Genomic DNA, 18981 nt, shown 5'->3' on the forward strand with positions numbered 1-18981 from the left:
CAACAAAAATATTAAGGCATATTCTGTTCTCCTCGAAGGTCCTCTGCACCAATGTTGGCTATCAATTCTTTCACGTCCTCGAATTATTTTGTCGTTCTGGTGCGTGCCACAGTGCCAGACTGCTTGTTCTGTCGCGCGGCAGTCCTTCTACTGAGACTAGCGGACGTAGCCAGCACTTCAGTGTGTGTGAGTGTGTGTGTGTTTGTAGTGGTAAGTGCGATGTGCGTGATGCCTCTGTAGTCAGAGCAAACCCTAACCTATCCATTGGTTCCACGACGTGCTCTTTCTCTCTCCATTGCCGCTTTGCGTGCCCGTGCTGGCATGAGCTCATTTGCAAAAGGAACAGGTTGCATTTGGGAGGTGCGCGCGTGGAGTAGAATAGACTGTGTGTGTTTGTGTGTGTGTGTTTGTGTGTGTGTGTACGAGAGAGAGAGAGAGAGAGAGAGAGAGAGAGAGAGAGAGCGAGAGAGAGCGAGAGAGAGCGAGAGAGAGCGAGGGGTACACACACCCACGCACTCAGATAGATTTAAGTCCCCCACATCATCCCTTTGCAGTATGCTTGGTCTACTTTAAATATGTGTCATGCTTATGGGTAATTGTGTTCAGTATAAGCTCCCCAGTAGCATAGTAGTGCAGTATACACCATCTCTGTGGACTATTGTGATTCTTGATCAACGTCCAGCCCGAAACCTTGTAATGTTTGTCTAACAGGCTGTGATGTATATGAGTAACCCTGAAGACTGTTCCGGGGGCTCTGATTAATAAAACAATAATATATATATATATATATATATATATATATATATATATATATATATATATATATATATATATATATATATATATATATATATATATATGCATGCCTAAGTGTAATCACATGTATTGCATGTTTGCCTGTGTGCATCCAATGTGGGCTGTATGTGTGTGTCAGGAGAACCAGGGTGAGTGATTGGGGACAGGCTGATGATGCTGGAAGTCTGACTCAGCGTCTTGTCACCCTCCACACTGCCACTCACTGCCAGCAGGGGGCTTAGCCTCCACTCTGGAAATTAGGTATAGACACACGCAGATACACACATAGACAGACACACACACACACACACACACACATAGACACACAAACACACGGACAAAGAGACAGACTGACATACACACACAGACTGACACACAGACACATACACAAGCAGTCCACTACACACAAAGACACACTCAGTCACAGAGAGGCACACACAGTCGCACACACAGACACACACAGCCTAAATAAACTAATCTAAAAGAGCCAAACACCCACACACTCTCCTACGAATGCACAGAAACAGATATAAACACACACACACGCACGCACGCACGCACGCACACAGCTTGCCTAGACTCATCGGTGCACTTTGATCCGTATTCCCTGTTGTTCAGCAGCATCTGTCCTGAACACCCCACCGCTGGTTTGAGCCCACACAGTCTGCTGGGTTCAGACACACAACACACCATCTCATGTGTTCACAGGCTGAATGTTAAAACAGTGAGGATCACTGACCAAGGAACACACAGGATTTTCACATTTCACTTTTTTCCCTCAAGAGCGTGACTCATAGCTTACGTTTCTCCCTCTCCTCCACTCTCCACGGGATAAGGAGATACAGAGCGGTATTGGGGAAGAGAAATAGCTTGATCTGTGAGAGAAAGATACCTGAAATACTTGAGGGTAAAAAAAGATGGAGGTATTGCTACAATGAAAGACAGAATTTATGGGTTTTCTGAAAGCAAACGGGTTGTTCACTTTGATCTTCTAAACTGCTTTGATTCGCTGGAAGGAGCCAGCCGAGACCCCGAGAGTGATCGTCTGCGGTGTTTTTGTACTTTTAATCAATATAGCGAATGATGCTGAGCGGGTGAACTGTGCCAGTTCATTTTCTGACAGCTCTTACTCGTTTGTTTGTGAAACCATCGCGCCCTCTAATGTTCGCTCGTGGCAATTACAAGCATGGAACCAAAAACAAAACAAAGCTTCTTAAATTAAATTGCCTGATCATAATTAGTCAGACGCAGCTAAGCCGTTATAAAGATTAGATTTAATTAAACTTGCCTCTCCTTTTCTGGACATACAATTTACACCCAGCAAACTGTGACGGTGTTTTAATATTAAAATTACACAGCCTAATGATCTACACATGCGATAACTGCTTATATCAGCAAGTTTAATAACGTCCAACGATACGATTCATAACAACAATATATATATATATATATATATATATATATATATATATATATATATATATATATATATATATATATATATATATATACAGTACACGGAGTAAAAAATCCATTACAGTGGACAACCTGGGGAAAAAACGGGAGTCGAAGGCCTCGCAGAAACGGGCCATTCGGCGTTTTTATCCCCAGGAAAGCCAGTGCAAAATCATGGAAAATCTGGTCGAGTTTGCTGAAACGGTTCTTTCTGGCAGAGTTCCCGTGTTCGGAAGTGCTCATTCGGCTCGCTCTGAACCGCTCCAGGGCTGGACGTACGTAAGTTATAAGCCCACTAAATCAGCTTCACATCCGGCTGACTCTCTACTCTCTGCCGTCAGCAGACACACACGCTTTTCAATTACTGACACACGCACACACTTAACCACTCTCATATACACACAGACGCCCAGTCAGACTGTGACACACAAAGATGGTGATTAGACAGAGATAAAACGGAGGAGAGAGTTTGACGGAATAGTGTTTTTAGGAAATTGAACTTTTAGAAGGCAGGTTGGCTGAGTCAGTAAGACAGACATCAAAGATGCGATGGCACACAGACCTCCGATCACCCTTTAAAAAAAACGACACTTTTATTTTCGAACAAATGAACTTGTAAATGGGTAAGTGGAAAACGGTGAAAAACTGCTTTGCATCTGAAGTAGCAAGAAGAAAATGATGATGAAGATGATGAGGGCTGTTGGGGTGCTCCACAGGCTCCACGCTTGTTTTGAGTGTCCATATCTCTCTTTTTTTCATTTCCCAGATGGCTAGTGGGCGAATCAGCTGTCAGTCTCCCACTCGCAGTCTGGCACCGCCCTTCCCCATGCAATTGGACGCTTGGTCACCAAGGCGGCGACATGGGCTGAGGGTTCTGGAGGTATGACATCACAACGGCTGAGATGGACAGCCTGGTCGGAGGATGGCGTGAGAGGGAAAGGAGGAGAGGCATTGGTATCCAGTTCTCTGCCAGGGAACGTTGTGGTGGAACAGTCTAGAACCCTAAGAACAGTCTAGAACCCTAAGAACAGTCTAGAAGACTAACAGTCTAGAACCCTATGCTACCCTTGGAGCATGAGGAAGTACACATCCACTCCCCTCCCCTCAAACAGCAGCATTTGCTGACCAAGACAGTTCTGTGTTAGCCAACCAATTAGTGCATCTAGTCTGTCTTTGGCTTCAGGACACCCCCCCCCCGCCCCCCCCCTCTGCAAAACTGCTTGAAGGTCGTGACCCCTACTTCTCTGGATAGAAGCCCAACTGTAGTTAATTTTTATGAGGAAATGTAGCAAGTCTAGAGGTCATAGTTAAAAGCTTTTGGGCATTAACGCAGAGGCTTATCTTGTGTTACGAGTGAAAGGTGTGGCACGCCAGGTTCTAGACCTTCTGAACATTCTAGATCTTCTGAACACATTTACAGCCCTGTAAGATCTAGAATGCTGCTGATGTCTGCAAAGCTGGACTGAGGAGAGGCTCTCTCACGCACACAGATCTAATTTTTTTAAGTGCACATACCAAATGTACACAAATAATAAGCATTTGGGACACGTGGCCTACACTCTGTGTGTGTGTGTGTGTGTGTGGTACTCACATGAAGCTGCTCATCATCTGCTTGGTGTCTTCTGAGCTGCGGGAGTTTGCGAAACTGATAAAGGAACAGTACACCGCAATCCACGCACACCACTTCAGCTGTAAAACAACAACACAAGTCAGACGTTATGAACACTGCTACTGGACACACCCCAGTCAACAACACACACACACACACACAGACAAAGAGAATGCTGACAAGACAAACCAGACACAGTGTAATCAATACAAGCATCCCCCCCCCCCCCCCGGGGTTGGGTACCACATTCCCATGTGGTCTGGTGTGCCCTTGTGGTGACATGCTGAATGGGACTGTCCTTCAGGCACATACATCTAAAAAGGTGAGTTTACCTTTAATCTGGTAAATGGATCAGTGGGATGGGTAGGCCCTTTGGGGCAACACCTCTTTAGAGCCGACACACACGCACACACTCAAAGGAGGGTGAATATTTTAACGCACGCTAGGGAGGTTATGTATTTTGTCTCGCATACACACACACTCGCGCTGGCTGATGGCGGGGGAGGGGTGCGAGGACACACAAGAGTGATCGCGTGACGAGGGAGGTGCTGTGTCACCTTGAGCATCAGGCCGCACATGCTGAAGATCATCCCCAACAAATTCATGTAGTCCGGCGTCGGGTCCTCCAGGGTGGGGTTAGCCTCTGTGCTAGGGGGCTTGTACCTTTAACGACAACACATTATAGATTAGCTATCTACTAGCTGGCTAATGCTAGCGACTGCTAGAATAGTCCAAGTATAGACTACGTGTCCTAGCTGAATGACAGAAACAAACAACTAGATAGTTCATTGTGCCTCTACGCAATAAAACCTGTCCGTTCAGCTTTGGTAATCGATAATCATGAGATAACTAATTGTCTAAACTTGCTAACTAGTTAGCAAGTCTTTAATCGCATTAGGCACTCTGATTTGTTCTTAGCCAGGCAGCTTCCTGGATAGCTAGCTAGAGCTAGCTTGCTATCGTTTGATACGATTTAAAAAGAGCTTCTGTCACACAATGCCAACCTTAATATCTTGTTTTGTCTTTTCGGATCTGCCATGTTGTTAGATAACATATTAAGGATGGATGGTTTCTTGTATTCGTTTAAAGATGATTAATTCAGTGCCAAAACTGGGAGTGGAATTTGACAGCTGATCGGCTAGTCGGAGTTTTGTGAATGGACTCAATTGCGTTCGAGATCTGCTTCAAAATAAAAGCTCAAATATAAGGTCCATTTCTTGTAAGCATATTTATGCGTGTAAGCAAAGTAAAATACCTTAGAACTTTTACTTTGGAAGTATATTGACAGCCCATCATGCATTGCGTGTCCTGCTAGCGGAAATACACACACACAAAAAAGACGGAACGAAGTGAACATTTCTTACAATAGATTTTCCTAACAACTTTGACCAATTATGTTGTGTCGAAGATCAAAATAAAGTATTCTGAGAGTATTGATAGTAAGTTATTCTAATGTTTCATAAGATTATGTATGGTTCTCAAACTGAAGCTAACGTTAAGTGATGTTCTAGCAGGACCAACACGTAGAATTGGAAATAAACGTGTGCACACAGACCACATACAAAAGTGAATCTGAAATGTGGTCTTCTTCATTTTTATTTATTCAGAGCCAGGACTTGCGATGGCGTTCCCCCAGCCTAAACCCCAGATCCCTCAGCTCCCCCAACACCTTCTCAGAACCATAGACTGCAACCAAGGCGCTATCAGAGCTGTTCGCTTTAACGGTGAGAGTGACAGAGAAAGGGGGGTGGAGGGAGAGAATGAAACAAAGAGAGACTGGTAGCAGCATGTTTTTCCATTTTTTGTGGGTTTCTTGAACATCCTCAGAAGCGACTTGGCAAACAGATAAATTTATAGATTCTCTAACTTTCTCACTGGGCCCTCTCTTCTGCCCCCCCCCCCCCCCACCTCTCTCTTTATTCCATCGTCTCTATCTTTCTCTCTCTCTCTCTGTCCATCCCACCGTCTCACAGCGGATGGGAACTACCTGCTGTCCTGTGGCAGTGACAAGTCTCTCAAGCTGTGGAGTGTCAGCAGGGGAACTTTGTTGAAGACCTACAGTGGCCATGGATACGAGGTCTTAGATGCTGATGGGTACTGTATTTTTTTGTAAATGTTACATTACATTTAATTATTTTTACAGATGTTTTTTATCCAAAGCAACATGTAGTGAATGTAGAAAGTACAATTGAAATTCAAGGTTTAGAAGTGCTTATTCTACCAATATATTATTGATCGTGACTGTTTACTCCTTTGATTATTCATGTTGTTTTTTGTCGGTTCCTCAGTTCCTACGACAACAGCCTGCTGTGCTCCTGCAGTTCGGACAAGACGGTGATCCTGTGGGACGTGGCGACAGGACAGGTCACACGCAAGCTCCGCGGTCACGCAGGGGTGAGAGACAACAGCCAATCACGGGGCGGGACACAAAGGAAGAGAACGAGGAGGAGAGAAAAGAAAAAAAAGAGTTTGATGTTTGTAACGAGTGTTTGAACGTGTCGTCTCTGTTTTGCAGAAAGTAAACTGTGTGCAGTTCAATGAAGAAGCCACTGTTATCCTATCTGGTGAGTGTCCACCTTTCCCAACTAGTTTGACAAAGGAGAAAGTACTACCTAGACTAGGTAACAAGATGTGTGTGTGTCTGTAGGCTCCATCGATGGCACGGTGCGCTGCTGGGACACCCGGTCCAGGAGGTTTGAGCCGATTCAGATTCTGGACGAGGCCAGGGACGGCATCAGCAACCTGAAGGTGGCAGAGCACGAGCTGCTCACCGGGTCAGTAGGGCGACCACCACACGGTTCTAGAACACTGCACCAGAACACGGTTCTAGAACACGGCACCAGAACACAGTTCTAGAACACGGCATTGGAACACGGTTCTAGAACACTGCACCAGAACACGGTTCTAGAACACAGCGTTGGAACACGGTTCCAGAACACTGCACCAGAACACGGTTCTAGAACACGCCGTTAGGACAAGGTTCTAGAACACTGCACCAGAACACGGTTCTAGAACACTGCACCAGAACACAGCTCTGCAGCTTTAGAGCCCTGGAATGCCACATCGGAAACTCTTGTCTTTACTCAGTCAGGAACACAGAACCAGACTGGTACCTTAACGTGGGTAGTAATGTCCCATTCAGACATTTAGCAGACATTTTTATCTCGAGTTAGACAATGAGGTGCATGTAGGTGAAGTAGGTAAACGTATATCAAAAACAATGGTAAAAGTATGGCATTAGAGCATGTATTCTGAATACACTCATGTAAATCTGTGTTCTCCCCCAGGTCTGTGGATGGTAGACTGAGGCGCTATGACCTGAGAATGGGACAGCTGCATGTGGACTTCATCAACAGTCAGTACCTTCCTCCCTTACACTGTTCCTCTTGGTACCAATATCAGACTCCTGTTTGACATTGGATGCAGTAACTCCTGACTTGTAAAACAATGTTTTTTTTTTTTAAATATCAAGACAGATAAATATTGATAGGCATGAGTACCTATGGATTTGAGTAGATGATGCTTCTATATTGATGTGTGTGTGTGTATGTGTGTGTATGTGTGTGTGCGTGTGTATGTGTGTGTGTGTGTATGTGTGTGTGTGTGTGTATGTGTATGTGTGTGTTTCAGGCCCCATCACGTGTGTGTGTTTCAGCCAGGACGGCCAGTGCACCCTGACCTCCAGTTTGGACTCCACCGTACGACTGCTGGACAAGAGCACTGGGGAGATGCTTGGAGAGTGAGTACTGAACACACACACACACACACATACACACACACACACACAGGCACATTGATATACACAAAGACCTTAACGGTTCTGCAGAAGGTCATGTCGATGAAAGGGAAAGGCTCACGTTGGGTTGTGTCAATTAAACAGGCAGGGTCACTTTAACTTAACAGGGTTACGCTCAATATTCAATCTTCCCTGCTTTACCCAGCTCTAGTCTCACCTTAGTGCTCTTGGTGTTTGGCCATGTTGAGCTGAGTTTGGAAGTGAATAATAATCATATTGCATTTGTTGTCGTTGTTGTTGTTGACGAGTGTTTTTTGTGCTCCAGGTACTCAGGCCACAAGATGAAGGGCTACAAGTTGGACTGCTGTCTCTCCAGTAAGGACACTCACGTTCTCAGCTGTTCTGAGGACGGACACGTCTACTGCTGGGACCTGGTGGAGGTGAGCCGTCCCAGCCTGATTGGCTGGCTGATTGGGTTGCTTAATTGGTTACCGGCGGTGACGTGTGTGAAAAGGTTGTGAAACTGGAGTGGTTTGAAGTTTTTGCGTTCTATCGCCTGCTTCTTTCTCTCAGGGTTCCCTGACACTGAAACTTCCTGTCGGGAAGGCTGTCGTCCAATCGCTGTCCTTCCATCCCTCAGAGACCCGCCTCCTCACGGCCATGGAGGGCCGTGTGCAGGTGTGGGGGGCGGAGCCCGAAGAAGTGAAGGAGGAGGAGGAGGTTGTCGTGGCAACGTAGGGACAAAATGTGACGCTTGTTTAGTTGTTTTTCCTGTACATATTTTTGTAGTAAACATTTATTAAACATTTTGTAATAACCTGGTGTATTGTCAATCTTTATCCCCCCATTTACAATAGGATAACAATTGAAGTGTGAAGTTGTTCTTTATTTACATATTGTACAGAAGAACACAAAATAAGTTAATCAGCATCAAATAGAAAGGATATCAAATAAATAAATAATTTATTGTACATAAATATCGTTTGGTTTGTTGAGGACTAACTTAACTCAACAAAACTGCTTTGGGCACCATAGAGTGCAGCCACACAGCAAAGGACATTCTAAATATCCATTCTTGTCATGACCAAAAAAGGCACTGAAACAGCTTAGTCTTTCACTCTTGAACGTTAGCTTCTGAAACAAGTGTGTGAACACTTGCCCCCTTGCAGAAATGGGCCTAAAACTGCAGCACATGACAGCTCATATACAGTTTGTCTGTTCCAGCAATATCATCTGAGCCTCACAAGCGAAAAACCTACAGCACCTATAAAAGGTTGTAGATGACACCGAAAACACCCACACAGCACACCCTTCACCCTCCTCCTCCACCTGCCAGCCCCTCCCCTTCCTTGTGCGGCCCCTCCCCCTTTCCCACACGGACCCTCCCCTAGCCCACGCAGCTGCAGTCTGCAGCCAGCAGCTTCTCCACCTTGTGCCAGCGATGGCTATTGTCCAGGAAGGCCAGGTCTTCATGGTGGGTGGGCCGGCAGCAGGGGGTGCTGTGCCACAGCTCCCCCATGGGAGGGGGCGGCAGTGCCCCCTGGAGGAGCAGGTGGGTGAGGGTCAGGTCGTGGTTGGAGCGCGCGTGGGGACACGAGCCGCTGCAGTACTTGAAGAGGACGGTCTCGTCCGAGTCGTAGCCCAGGCCAAGGTCTCGGACCTGCAGGAGGAGAGTGCGCAGGCCGCAGTGTGTGGAGGCGCCGCGCCGGGAGCGGGAGAGGAGGCCGGGGGTCTGGATGGAGGAGTCGGAGAGGAGGTGGAGAGAGGACCGAGGCTCCCCATCGACGGAGCTTCTCCGCTGGGGGGAGGGGTTGTCGTCCTCCCTGGTCTCTCCACTTCTGCTCTCCTCTTCTGGAGAACCTGTGTCACTTCTCTGCTCTGAAAGATAAGAGAGAATGAGAAAGAATGATTAAGTGAAGGGTTAACGTTATGTTGCTGGCACATTTCTGTCAAATGGAAAGTGAACTTTCTGTCAGGTTTCTTGGTCAAATAACAGACCCTTAGAAATCTCCAGAGATTTTTTAAATCCTTGGATTAAAATACAGTCAAATGAACAAGGCGAAGCATATCATGCGAAATAATGACAGATATCCAGCAACCGGTAAGGCTTTCAACGTTTTACAAGCATCGTGTGTTACAACCCCACATTTCGAGGGATCCATAAAAAATGCCCACCACACACACACACACAGCCTCAAAATTCCTCACACCGGTCGAGATGCCCCAACTCTGCCTCACTGTCCAAAAGGTCAAAGGTCAGCCTTACCAAGAAGTGACCTCAGCTCGCGTCCGTCTCCCCTCTGCACGCAGAACAGCAACACCACCAGCTTCAACAGGAACCTCATCTTCTCTTCCTCGAGCTCTCCGTCTCTCTGTCCGCCTCCGTTGGAAGAACAACCACGTCGCAAGAGTGAAAGACGAGTGCAAACGAGTGATGTCGAGACAGAGGAGTCACAACCTCTCATATATACCTTTCAGAACGGGGGAGGGGGGGGAGGGACAGGGATGGGGGCGAGGATGAATCAAAGGGGGGAGGAGAAGGGGACTAACCCGCTCCAGCTCACCTGGAGAACAGGGATGGATGGATATTCGACCTGAAAAGAGCCATGTTAGGATTATTCAAACAGGTAAATAAATCCCTTGTCTGGAGCATCCCAGCTGTTTTCCGATGGATGGATATGAAGGCCTGGGGAAAGGGGGGGGGGGGTAGAGGAGAAGGAAAAAGACTGGACTTCCCCCTCCGTGATGGAGGGCTGGAACTGAGGTGAACCAGAGCTAGCTTAGGTAAACAAAAGCACACGAGGACGGAGGACATGGTGGGTACAAATACTGCTGTGGGACGCACACAGGTGGGTCAAGGACGATGACCTCGGGAGAGAAAGAAAGAATGAAAGAGGGAGAGAGAGAGAAGGGGAAGAGAGATGGACGGATGAGGTACGGAAAGGGTTAAATGGAAAAACAGACGGGTAAGGTCGTAATTAAAAGTAGAAGGTACATGACAGAAGCTATTTTAATGGACATTCCGCGGCTAGCGACTGGTCTTAAATCTCATAAATTGAGGGATTTGATCAGAAATGTGTGGTTGACAGGTTATGCTTATGCAACCGCCAACTGCTATAGCAGGCAGGGAAAGAGGGGAGGAAGGAGTGGCTTCTGAAGTCATCCCGGCGCAATGTCATACACTCAAACACCCGGACGCGCGCATGAGCTTATTTGGGTAGGGATCGCTAAAAGGCCTTCGGCAATGCCTTGTTATTTATTTTTGGAAAAGTGCGCCATCGACACGTCAAAGTCGGACAGACAGACAGACAGAGGGAAGGAGGGACAGACACACAGACAGGCTGACAGAAAGAAATAGACGGGTTCAAACCACTCCAACAGACATTCTGTTTATTTACAAGCTCACCTTTAAAGCATCATGTATTTCCATTGGGACCCAGATCAGTGGTTTGTGTACAGCTAGATATCGCTAGTACAGGTACCATGCAGCGAGGAACTGACCTGCTCCTGATCAGAATCTACTTGATATCTTGAAGAAGGAAAAACCTTGATGGAAATGTAGACAAAGGCCAGAAGCCTGACAGACCGTGGTCCTGTCAGACCATAAAATGGATATAGGGATGAGCTAGAAATGTTTCCCCTCACAATCCTCCTGGGTGGCAGGGCCTGTCTAGAGACCTCCACTTGTTCCTTGGGATCCCAGGACCTTGTCTGGGTCAGAGTGTACTGCCAAACTTGGATACATTTGCAGGAGGCGAAGTCAGCCTGGATAGTCAAAGAGGAGGGAAGCTGTGTCTAGACGGTGATTTACATGATCTGAATGCACGTTTCAACTGACACCGAGGCCACGCATGTCACGCCGGGATGAGTGGCCCCTGTCGTGACTGTGCTGGAGAGTGATGCATCATGGGAAGGTGACCGCCGTTTGACTCGGCCCTCTCCAGGAGAGCCTTCTGCGTTCCTGACGAGGAAGAGACGGGAAGGGGCTCGCCGAGCGCACGGAAACACCGATTCATCTCCCGTTAAATCCACCGGGACAAGGGGAGCGTGAGAGGGCAAAGGGCCTGACACATTCCTTCCACCTCCCGGAGAGAGAGAGAGACAGAGAGAGAGATGGAGAGAGAGAGGGGTGAGGTGGGAGAGGAGGGGAGGATATGGAGGAGGAATACAGTGTAGATACTGCAAGCCCACAGGAATTTTCATTTGAAGAAGCGTTCTGGAATTTGGAAGTCTCAGGTGGGTCGGAATGAAAGGAGTCTAATGGCGATGTCATAAATAGAAGAAAAGATAAAACAGGCAAATAGCAGATCGGCATGTTGTCATGAGAAAGAAAGAGATGGCACTTTCCTATCCAAGGTCTCGGATAACAGCTTCACTTGAGAAGAACAAGATATGGCTTCAGACAGTCTTAATTGTTATGCATGACCAACAGAAAGAAAGATAGGTAAAAACTGTACACTTCGTCTTGTTTTGATGTCAAAATGTCTAAAAATGCCCGCAACCAGCACATCAGTTCCCTGTTTGAGTGGCACACCTCCACGTAGGCGTGTGACAAAATCGTTGACGGCTATAGAATTGTCTTCCGGATGGCTGGCTTGTCTTGGGCGATTCACGTCAAAATACTGCAGGCCTGTGGTTTCCTGGATACGGTGTTTCCTGCTCTGTATCGGAGCTGTAGATGGTGTGGAAGTCAAATAAGTATATTAATAACAAGTAAACATGTCCCCAACCAGTGATTTCGTTCCCCCCATAGGTCAGTCAGAAACCAGACCGCCAAAAGCGGTCAAAGGCAACATTACCGTGTGACGGACAAACAAACACACGGAGATCGATCCAGACTATATAACGTCTTTATTTAGCAGACGCTTTCATCCAACGCAATTTACAAAGAAGGATTCGAACCTTCCTGCCTGTTGAACTGCCTTGATGCGCTCCACCACAGAGCTAAACCCTCTCCCCATCCCTCCCCCACCCCCCCCCCCCCAGAACCCATACATTCCTGCGTATGCGGCTTCCAGATGTAGGACTTAAGACACTGTCAGACATGCCTCATCATACCTCAAGTTGATGGATTTTCCAGATGAATGTATATACATTTATGATGAAATGGGGGGGGGGGGGTGAAGTGTGGGGGGGGGGTGAAGTGGGGTGTTGAAATGGCCGAGGGGACGTATGGTAGATGAGAGGAGAGACTGCTAGAAGCAGAGAACACGTGTAATGTGGAGGTTTGGCAGGAAACTATCTTTACACCTCCAAACAGTGGGCCTGTCTGCGCCCTCAAGGGGGAGGTTTCACCAGGGCAACGACCCCCGGGGAGGCTAACAGTAGCCTGGACAGGATGTAAAAACAAGCGGGTCTGAGATGGGTACCGAGAAGGCAGAAACCCACTCATCTGCATAATGTGGATCTATACGCCGACTTTGAAGGTGTTGATCAATGAACCGACTGGATTCCGTCAATAGATCCCCCGCAGCTCTAGGGCTGTATTGATCTCTTTGGAAACTGAATCGGATGGATTGATCATCCGTTAGTTCATGAAACCCCAAAGAGCGAGGGATGCCCTTGAGGAGTGGGGAGAGGTGCTAACAGGGATGATGGTCTCATTTACTGGAGGTTCGAGAGAGAGAGAGAGAGAGAGAGAGAGAGAGAGAGAGAGAGAGAGAGAGAGAGAGAGAGAGAGAGAGAGAGAGAGAGAGAGAGAGAGAGAGGGAAAGAAAGGAGATCCCACCTAGGAGATCTCCTCTCTCTCTCTCTCTCTCTCTCTCCCTAATCCCAGTTCTGAGTGGTCTGTCACAGATTCATGCAACGCAGTGTATTCATTTAGCAGCGCTCCAAAGCGGCGTAAGATGCAGATCTGATCCTGCGGCCTATGATTCTGCAGCTACATACTCAACCACAAAGCTACACCCATCCTGCTGGGATACCTATTGAGGAGTCATATATGAGAGTTGGAAAGGACTTCACCCTGGGGCGGTGACACATGCAAGACTAGTAACTTCTGAAGCCACGGACTCTGAGAGACTCTGACTGTTTGTTGGACAATTTGTCTGCCAGTTGTAGGATTAGAATGACATTGAGTTCCAATTCAATTGTGTTGCTTCGGGTTCTTTGTATTCTAATTCCACAAGGGCCGCGCTGTGCATTCCGTGAGGAACCAGCCTCTGGGCCAGTCCATATAGGGTTCGTCTGAGCAGGGCAGGAATGTCGGGAGTGCATCGTTCCTGTAATGGGAAGCATTCTAGAAGGATTAAGTCATGGAATGTAAAACTTGCAATAGCTCCTGTTTACACCTTAAATCTCCACATCAGACAAGCTACCTGCCCACATATCTCTCTCTTCCCATCTATCCATCCCTCGATCGCTCACCTCATCAAACCTGTCGGGCTCCTGAAGAGAGGCCTGATCAGAAATAACATCTCCCCCTGTCATCCTCCTCCTTTCTACCCTTCCATCCATCCATCCATCCATCCATCCATCCATCCCTCTCCATATACCATCCATTGCTTTCTCCATCCCGCTAGTTTGGACCTTCACTTTCTTGATAGGGCTGCACCCCCATCATTAAATCAATTTTTTCACTATTCCATCCCTCTATCCATCTCTGTCCCATTCCCCATTTAATTCCTCCCCTCAATCACTGGGTGTGCATCCATTTCTTCTCTCATCCTCCCATACTTGATTCCAGAAAAATACTTTCCACATTGGAAATAAGAATGACAAATGCTTTCATGTGGTTCGGTATGTTTTAAAACCAACCCATAAATCCTAAATTTGAACAGGAAGTTCAGAACCTTGTTGTGGTCTGCATTCCACTGCCCCTGTCTTTCCAGTTTCCAAGATGGAGGACTTTTAACCAGGCCATAGCGAGCTTGGTCTCAGATGCAATTCAGCCCAGATGCAGGGAAACACTGCAGTGGGTATCCCTCACATTGCTCTGGCAACGGATTCATCAGCTGCCTGGAAACTCTATTTTTGCCCACATACTTTACCCCCCAACACACACACATTGTCAGGTGTATGTTTGTGTTATGTGTGTATTCTGATTGAGTTATGTTGGGTTTCAGACGGAGCACTGTCAGTATGTTGGACTTGGTAGGCTAAGTAGGTACTGTGTTCGTTCTGATCGTTGGTTTGGTTTCCATCACAACAAGCTTCGGAATCGGTTGGAGGTGAAAGGTGACTTAGCGTTAACTTTAATGGCATGGAATAGCAAGACCCTTCTTAATGTCCACTGTAACTACATACTTTGTAAACCATAAAAGTAAATTATTAAATCAATAGTATTTCAAAGTTGTCAACAAGGGGATATTTTTTTTCTTCTCTGTTTTGACCTCAAACGTAAAATGCGGATGTGACGTTTCCAGTACGTGTGTTGTTCTTCCGTTTGATCATAGCTTGCTGCTCACCTGTAAGTCAAGCAGTTTAGGAACTGTAAATTGAAATGTTGCGAATTAAGTCTGTATTTGTCGTAGTTTAGCCCCACATAATAATGTTTATATATGATCGATGCATGTTATTTAAATCGCTAACACGGATAGCCATCCTTTCTTTGCTGGATAGCTAGCTAGCTAGTAGTGCTACTATTACTCAATGCTTGCTAACCAGCTAGTGTTAGATAGTACTACTCGTCGATACTTGGTCATTGCTTCCAGCTGTCCAACGGCAACGCAAAACAATACGCTAATGTCAGCATCAAAACAAAACCAGTAATTTAACTCGTATTCTTATAGAGCTAAGTGACACGCAAGAAAATACGTTCACGCCACGAAATAGTCAGCTAGCTGTCTGTACAACCTAGCAATTAGCAGAGAGCTAACTGCTAGTCTAAACTCGTATGTTCCTTTTCTAGATTAAAGAACACCCTTTCATTTCTAGTCGTGTAAGACCTAGACGACAACATGGTGAGTCCACAATGCATTCGAATCTGTCTTAACACACAAGAAAATCACCTAAAACATGCTAGAGAGCAGTCTGTAAGTGTGCGCGTAACTCTATCCTCTTTCACAGGGTGAGAGGAAAGGAGTGAACAAGTACTATCCTCCCGACTTTGACCCTGCTAAGGTAAGTATGGACACACACACCAATCTGTGGTCTGGTCTGGTGATGATTGTGTATTTTGATGACCTGTGGAACGCTTTTCGCTCATTCTCTCTCCTCTCCTGTGCTCTCTCCTACGTGTGTCCTCCGTCTCTAGCATGGCTCCCTTAATGGCTACCACAATACCCACCCTCTCAGGGAGAGAGCCAAGAAACTGTCACAGGGGATCCTTGTCATCCGGTAACATGCGCTCTTTCAATGTAGTAGTCTCTCTCTCTTTCTCTCACTCTCAGTCCCCCCCCTCCACACACACACACACACACACACTCACACACCACATCTCTCTCTCCAACACGTACACACACACAAACGCATCCCTCGGCAGAACCAGTACCTGACCCTGGTTCCTCGTGTGCTTTCAGGTTTGAAATGCCCTATAACATCTGGTGTGATGGCTGTGGGAATCACATAGGCATGGGTGAGTCCAGGCACCTAACCAATGTTCCCCAGATCCACTGTTGATGTTTGGTCTTGCATTTAGTCATTTAGCAGACGCTCTTATCCAGTGCTCTGGGTGCCACTGACTAACCCTGACCCACGTGTGAATCACATGTCCATTCCTGTGGTGCGTGTCTTCCTTTAGGGGTGCGCTACAATGCAGAAAAAAAGAAAATGGGCAACTACTACACCACGCCCATCTACAGGTTTGTGTGTCTGTGTGTGTGTGTGTATCCGAGTGACAGCTCTCCATCAATGCAAGATTTTTTTCTCTACTGCCTTGTAATATCTATACCTATAGAATGTGTCTTTTTGAAGAATGGGCCAGATTAGTCTCTAAACAATGTCCCGATCCCTAACATAGTGTGTGTGTGTGTGTTCAGGTTCAGGATGAAGTGTCATCTGTGTGTGAACTACATTGAGATGCAGACAGACCCGGCCACCTGTGACTACCTGATCATCAGCGGGGCCAGGAGGAAGGAGGAGCGCTGGGACATGGCCGACAACGAGCAGATCCTCACCACAGGTGCACCACGAGCCCACAACCCTATCCCTCCCTCCCTCCCTCCCTCCTTCTTCATCTCGTTCTTCCTCCACCCTTCTCCCTCTGTCCCTGTGTGTGTGTGTGTTAATGCTGCTCCTCCCTCTGTCCCTGTGTGTGTGTGTGTGTGTGTGTGTAAATGCCGCTTCTCCCTCTGTCCCTGTGTGTGTGTGTGTTAATGCCGCTTCTCCCTCTGTCCCTGTGTGTGTGTGGTAACCCCTCTTCTCCCTCTGTCCCAGAGCGCACAGACAAGGAGAAGCTGGAGACAGACCCCATGTTCAAGCTGGATCACGGAGGCAAGGACAAGGAGAAGCTGCGAGCCGCCCTGCCCTCCCTCTCTCAGATCCAGGAGCACCAGGAGGGCTGGAGGGACGACTTCCAGCTCAACAGCACCCTCCGCAGGAAGTTCAGGGTAACTGCACGGCCCCTGAAAGACATTTCCAGGCGTGCTTGGGCTTTGAGCAACATGCCAAATTCCGATATAGGTCCGTTGATATCTTTAAAACAATATCTATCACCAGACGGCACACGACTGCCACTGAATTAGCCCTTCTGTTAGTTACAAGCTCCTGTTATATTGACGTGGTAAACTTGATCCTATAAAAAGATCTGTTTTTTGAGCCTTTCTTCAGGAAAAAAAGAGGTGTGGGTTTCCATAGGAACGAGCCCCAACAGTGAGGCGAAGCTAGAAGTGTGTATCACACACACGGTTTGTTGGTCTTTCCCCCTGTGCAGACGGAGAAGAGAGTGATGGCCGATGAGGAGGAGAAGGACAACGCCGTGAGGAAGAGGATGAATCTGTCCATCCCTCTGGTTCCTGAGAAGGAGGAGGACAAGAAGCTGGCAGCGCTGCTAACCTACACAGCCCCTGACTGTTAGTACACACACACACACACACACACACACACACACACAGTTAGGTCAATCAAGTGCCTCCCAAGTATTTGACAGTATTTGCAAGCGCCGAATTTCTCTGACAGGAACCTGTTATTTCTTGTGTTTTCCCTCCTCCTCTACACCCTCCCCTCCGTCCTCAATTCCCCCCTGCAGCCTACGACGACAGGCAGCACATCAAACGGAAGGAGATCTCCACACGCTCCTGGTTCGGCTCTCCCTCCCTGCCCCAGGGGGGCGCCGCAGGCAGCCTGCTCCACAAGCTGGGGCTGCAGGGCAAAGGAGCGGCCGTGGCCAAGGCCTTGGGCCCCTCGCCCGCCACGTCCTCCAGTCTGATCCGCAGACGCACGGAGGGGGCCTGGTCCCGGCCCCGCGCCACCGTCACACGGAGGAAATCAGACCCGGGAACCCAGAGCAGGGAGAGTGGGGCGGAGCGGGGGAAGGACTTGGGCGTCGCACCAAGGGAACTAGACATTGCGGAGGTAAACGGAGGACTGAGGCCGGCGGGGAGAGAGGAAACCACAGAGGAAGAGGATGGAGCTGTGTCGTTGAAAGGAGAGGATTGTGGGACTGTGGTGGAGCAGGCCTGTAGTCTGGCAGGTCTGAAGTCTCTGGTGGCTGATTACAGCGACTCAGAGTCAGATCCCGGACAGTGAAAGTAATGGATTAACTTGGGCTGGACTATTGACCTGTGTACATAAATTTGACCATGGCCCCATTCACTCTGTTGTTTACAAAAGAATTATCCGCTTCTCTTCGTCTTCAAATTGTCCCGGGCACAAGTTTTTTTTCTTTCTTTTATCGAGTTTGTATATTTAAATTGTGTGATAGAGCCGTGTTCTGAAAGTGTCCATCGTTATCGACATGTTGTTTCTGTCACCCTGGTTCTGCGTGGACTGTATGGAAGACAGGAGACAGTCTCTGGTACGCAGAGCTGCCGTGATCTCCTTTGTAAAATAAAGCACTGCCACTTTGAGCCATTCTGTGGTGTGTTCTTTTTCAACCATGTTCCTTGTCCCCCACGAGGAGGGGAGGAGAGAGGAGGGGAAGGAGGGAGCAGTGAGAAGGAGAGGGGGCGTGGAGGGAGGGGAGAATGGGAAGTGAGGAGGAGGAGAGGAGGGGAAGGAGGGAGCAGTGAGAAGGAGAGGGGGCGTGGAGGGAGGGGAGAATGGGAAGTGAGGAGGAGGAGAGGAGGGGAAGGAGGGAGCAGTGAGAAGGAGAGGGGGCGTGGAGGGAGGGGAGAATGGGAAGTGAGGAGGAGGAGAGGAGGGGAAGGAGGGAGCAGTGAGAAAGAGAGGGGGCGTGGAGGGAGGGGAGAATGGGAAGTGAGGAGGAGGAGAGGAGGGGTATGGAGGGAGGGGGAAAGTGAGTAGAGAGGAGGGAAGGGTTGTGGAGGGAGGAGTGGGAAGGAGAGGA

The 18981-nt window shown here is 47.8% G+C and overlaps 4 protein-coding genes across 4 annotated transcripts; 2 read left to right on the plus strand and 2 right to left on the minus strand.

Moving 5' to 3' along the window:
• Positions 1-2824: 2824 nt before the first annotated feature.
• On the minus strand, positions 2825-5023 carry wdr83os (WD repeat domain 83 opposite strand). The gene is made up of 4 exons (XM_084684779.1): positions 4864-5023; positions 4417-4522; positions 3842-3939; positions 2825-3161 (listed from the first exon to the last, which is right to left on the minus strand). The coding sequence occupies exons 1-4, from the start codon at positions 4911-4913 to the stop codon at positions 3095-3097; spliced, it is 321 nt and encodes a 106-aa protein (XP_084540905.1). The 5' UTR covers positions 4914-5023; the 3' UTR covers positions 2825-3094.
• Positions 5024-5144: 121 nt separating this feature from the next.
• On the plus strand, positions 5145-8412 carry wdr83 (WD repeat domain containing 83). Its single transcript, XM_084684773.1, has 10 exons — positions 5145-5298; positions 5467-5583; positions 5833-5953; positions 6148-6253; positions 6375-6423; positions 6507-6633; positions 7147-7214; positions 7490-7598; positions 7921-8035; positions 8169-8412. The coding sequence occupies exons 2-10, from the start codon at positions 5481-5483 to the stop codon at positions 8331-8333; spliced, it is 963 nt and encodes a 320-aa protein (XP_084540899.1). The 5' UTR covers positions 5145-5298; positions 5467-5480; the 3' UTR covers positions 8334-8412.
• A 570-nt stretch (positions 8413-8982) lies between these two features.
• LOC146237512 (persephin) lies at positions 8983-9988 on the minus strand. The gene is made up of 2 exons (XM_084684782.1): positions 9862-9988; positions 8983-9473 (listed from the first exon to the last, which is right to left on the minus strand). Exons 1-2 carry the CDS (start codon positions 9938-9940, stop codon positions 8983-8985), a joined length of 570 nt encoding a protein of 189 aa, XP_084540908.1. The 5' UTR covers positions 9941-9988.
• A 4934-nt stretch (positions 9989-14922) lies between these two features.
• On the plus strand, positions 14923-18541 carry yju2b (YJU2 splicing factor homolog B). The gene is made up of 10 exons (XM_084684783.1): positions 14923-15003; positions 15445-15496; positions 15603-15656; positions 15790-15872; positions 16055-16110; positions 16276-16336; positions 16514-16656; positions 16911-17083; positions 17407-17545; positions 17722-18541. Exons 2-10 carry the CDS (start codon positions 15494-15496, stop codon positions 18219-18221), a joined length of 1212 nt encoding a protein of 403 aa, XP_084540909.1. The 5' UTR covers positions 14923-15003; positions 15445-15493; the 3' UTR covers positions 18222-18541.
• The last annotated feature ends 440 nt before the right edge of the window (positions 18542-18981 follow it).

The sequence above is a fragment of the Hypomesus nipponensis genome, chromosome 21, assembly GCF_054491055.1.
Source record: "Hypomesus nipponensis isolate SF chromosome 21, ASM5449105v1, whole genome shotgun sequence".
In the NCBI taxonomy this organism is placed as follows: domain Eukaryota; kingdom Metazoa; phylum Chordata; class Actinopteri; order Osmeriformes; family Osmeridae; genus Hypomesus; species Hypomesus nipponensis.

Excerpts from the sequence above, each read along its gene's own strand:
- wdr83os (XM_084684779.1), bottom strand. The coding sequence starts at position 4,913 with ATGTTATCTAACAACATGGCAGATCCGAAAAGACAAAACAAGATATTA. Across the intron at positions 4,523-4,863 it reads AGACAAAACAAGATATTAAG|GTACAAGCCCCCTAGCACAG; the intron begins GTTGGCATTGTG and ends TTGTCGTTAAAG. Across the intron at positions 3,940-4,416 it reads TGTGCGGCCTGATGCTCAAG|CTGAAGTGGTGTGCGTGGAT; the intron begins GTGACACAGCAC and ends GTTGTTTTACAG.
- yju2b (XM_084684783.1), top strand. Across the intron at positions 16,657-16,910 it reads CGAGCAGATCCTCACCACAG|AGCGCACAGACAAGGAGAAG; the intron begins GTGCACCACGAG and ends CCTCTGTCCCAG. Across the intron at positions 17,546-17,721 it reads AACCTACACAGCCCCTGACT|CCTACGACGACAGGCAGCAC; the intron begins GTTAGTACACAC and ends TCCCCCCTGCAG.
- LOC146237512 (XM_084684782.1), bottom strand. The coding sequence starts at position 9,940 with ATGAGGTTCCTGTTGAAGCTGGTGGTGTTGCTGTTCTGCGTGCAGAGG. Across the intron at positions 9,474-9,861 it reads CGAGCTGAGGTCACTTCTTG|AGCAGAGAAGTGACACAGGT; the intron begins GTAAGGCTGACC and ends CTTATCTTTCAG.
- wdr83 (XM_084684773.1), top strand. The coding sequence starts at position 5,481 with ATGGCGTTCCCCCAGCCTAAACCCCAGATCCCTCAGCTCCCCCAACAC. Across the intron at positions 6,254-6,374 it reads AGCTCCGCGGTCACGCAGGG|AAAGTAAACTGTGTGCAGTT; the intron begins GTGAGAGACAAC and ends TCTGTTTTGCAG. Across the intron at positions 6,634-7,146 it reads GAGCACGAGCTGCTCACCGG|GTCTGTGGATGGTAGACTGA; the intron begins GTCAGTAGGGCG and ends GTTCTCCCCCAG.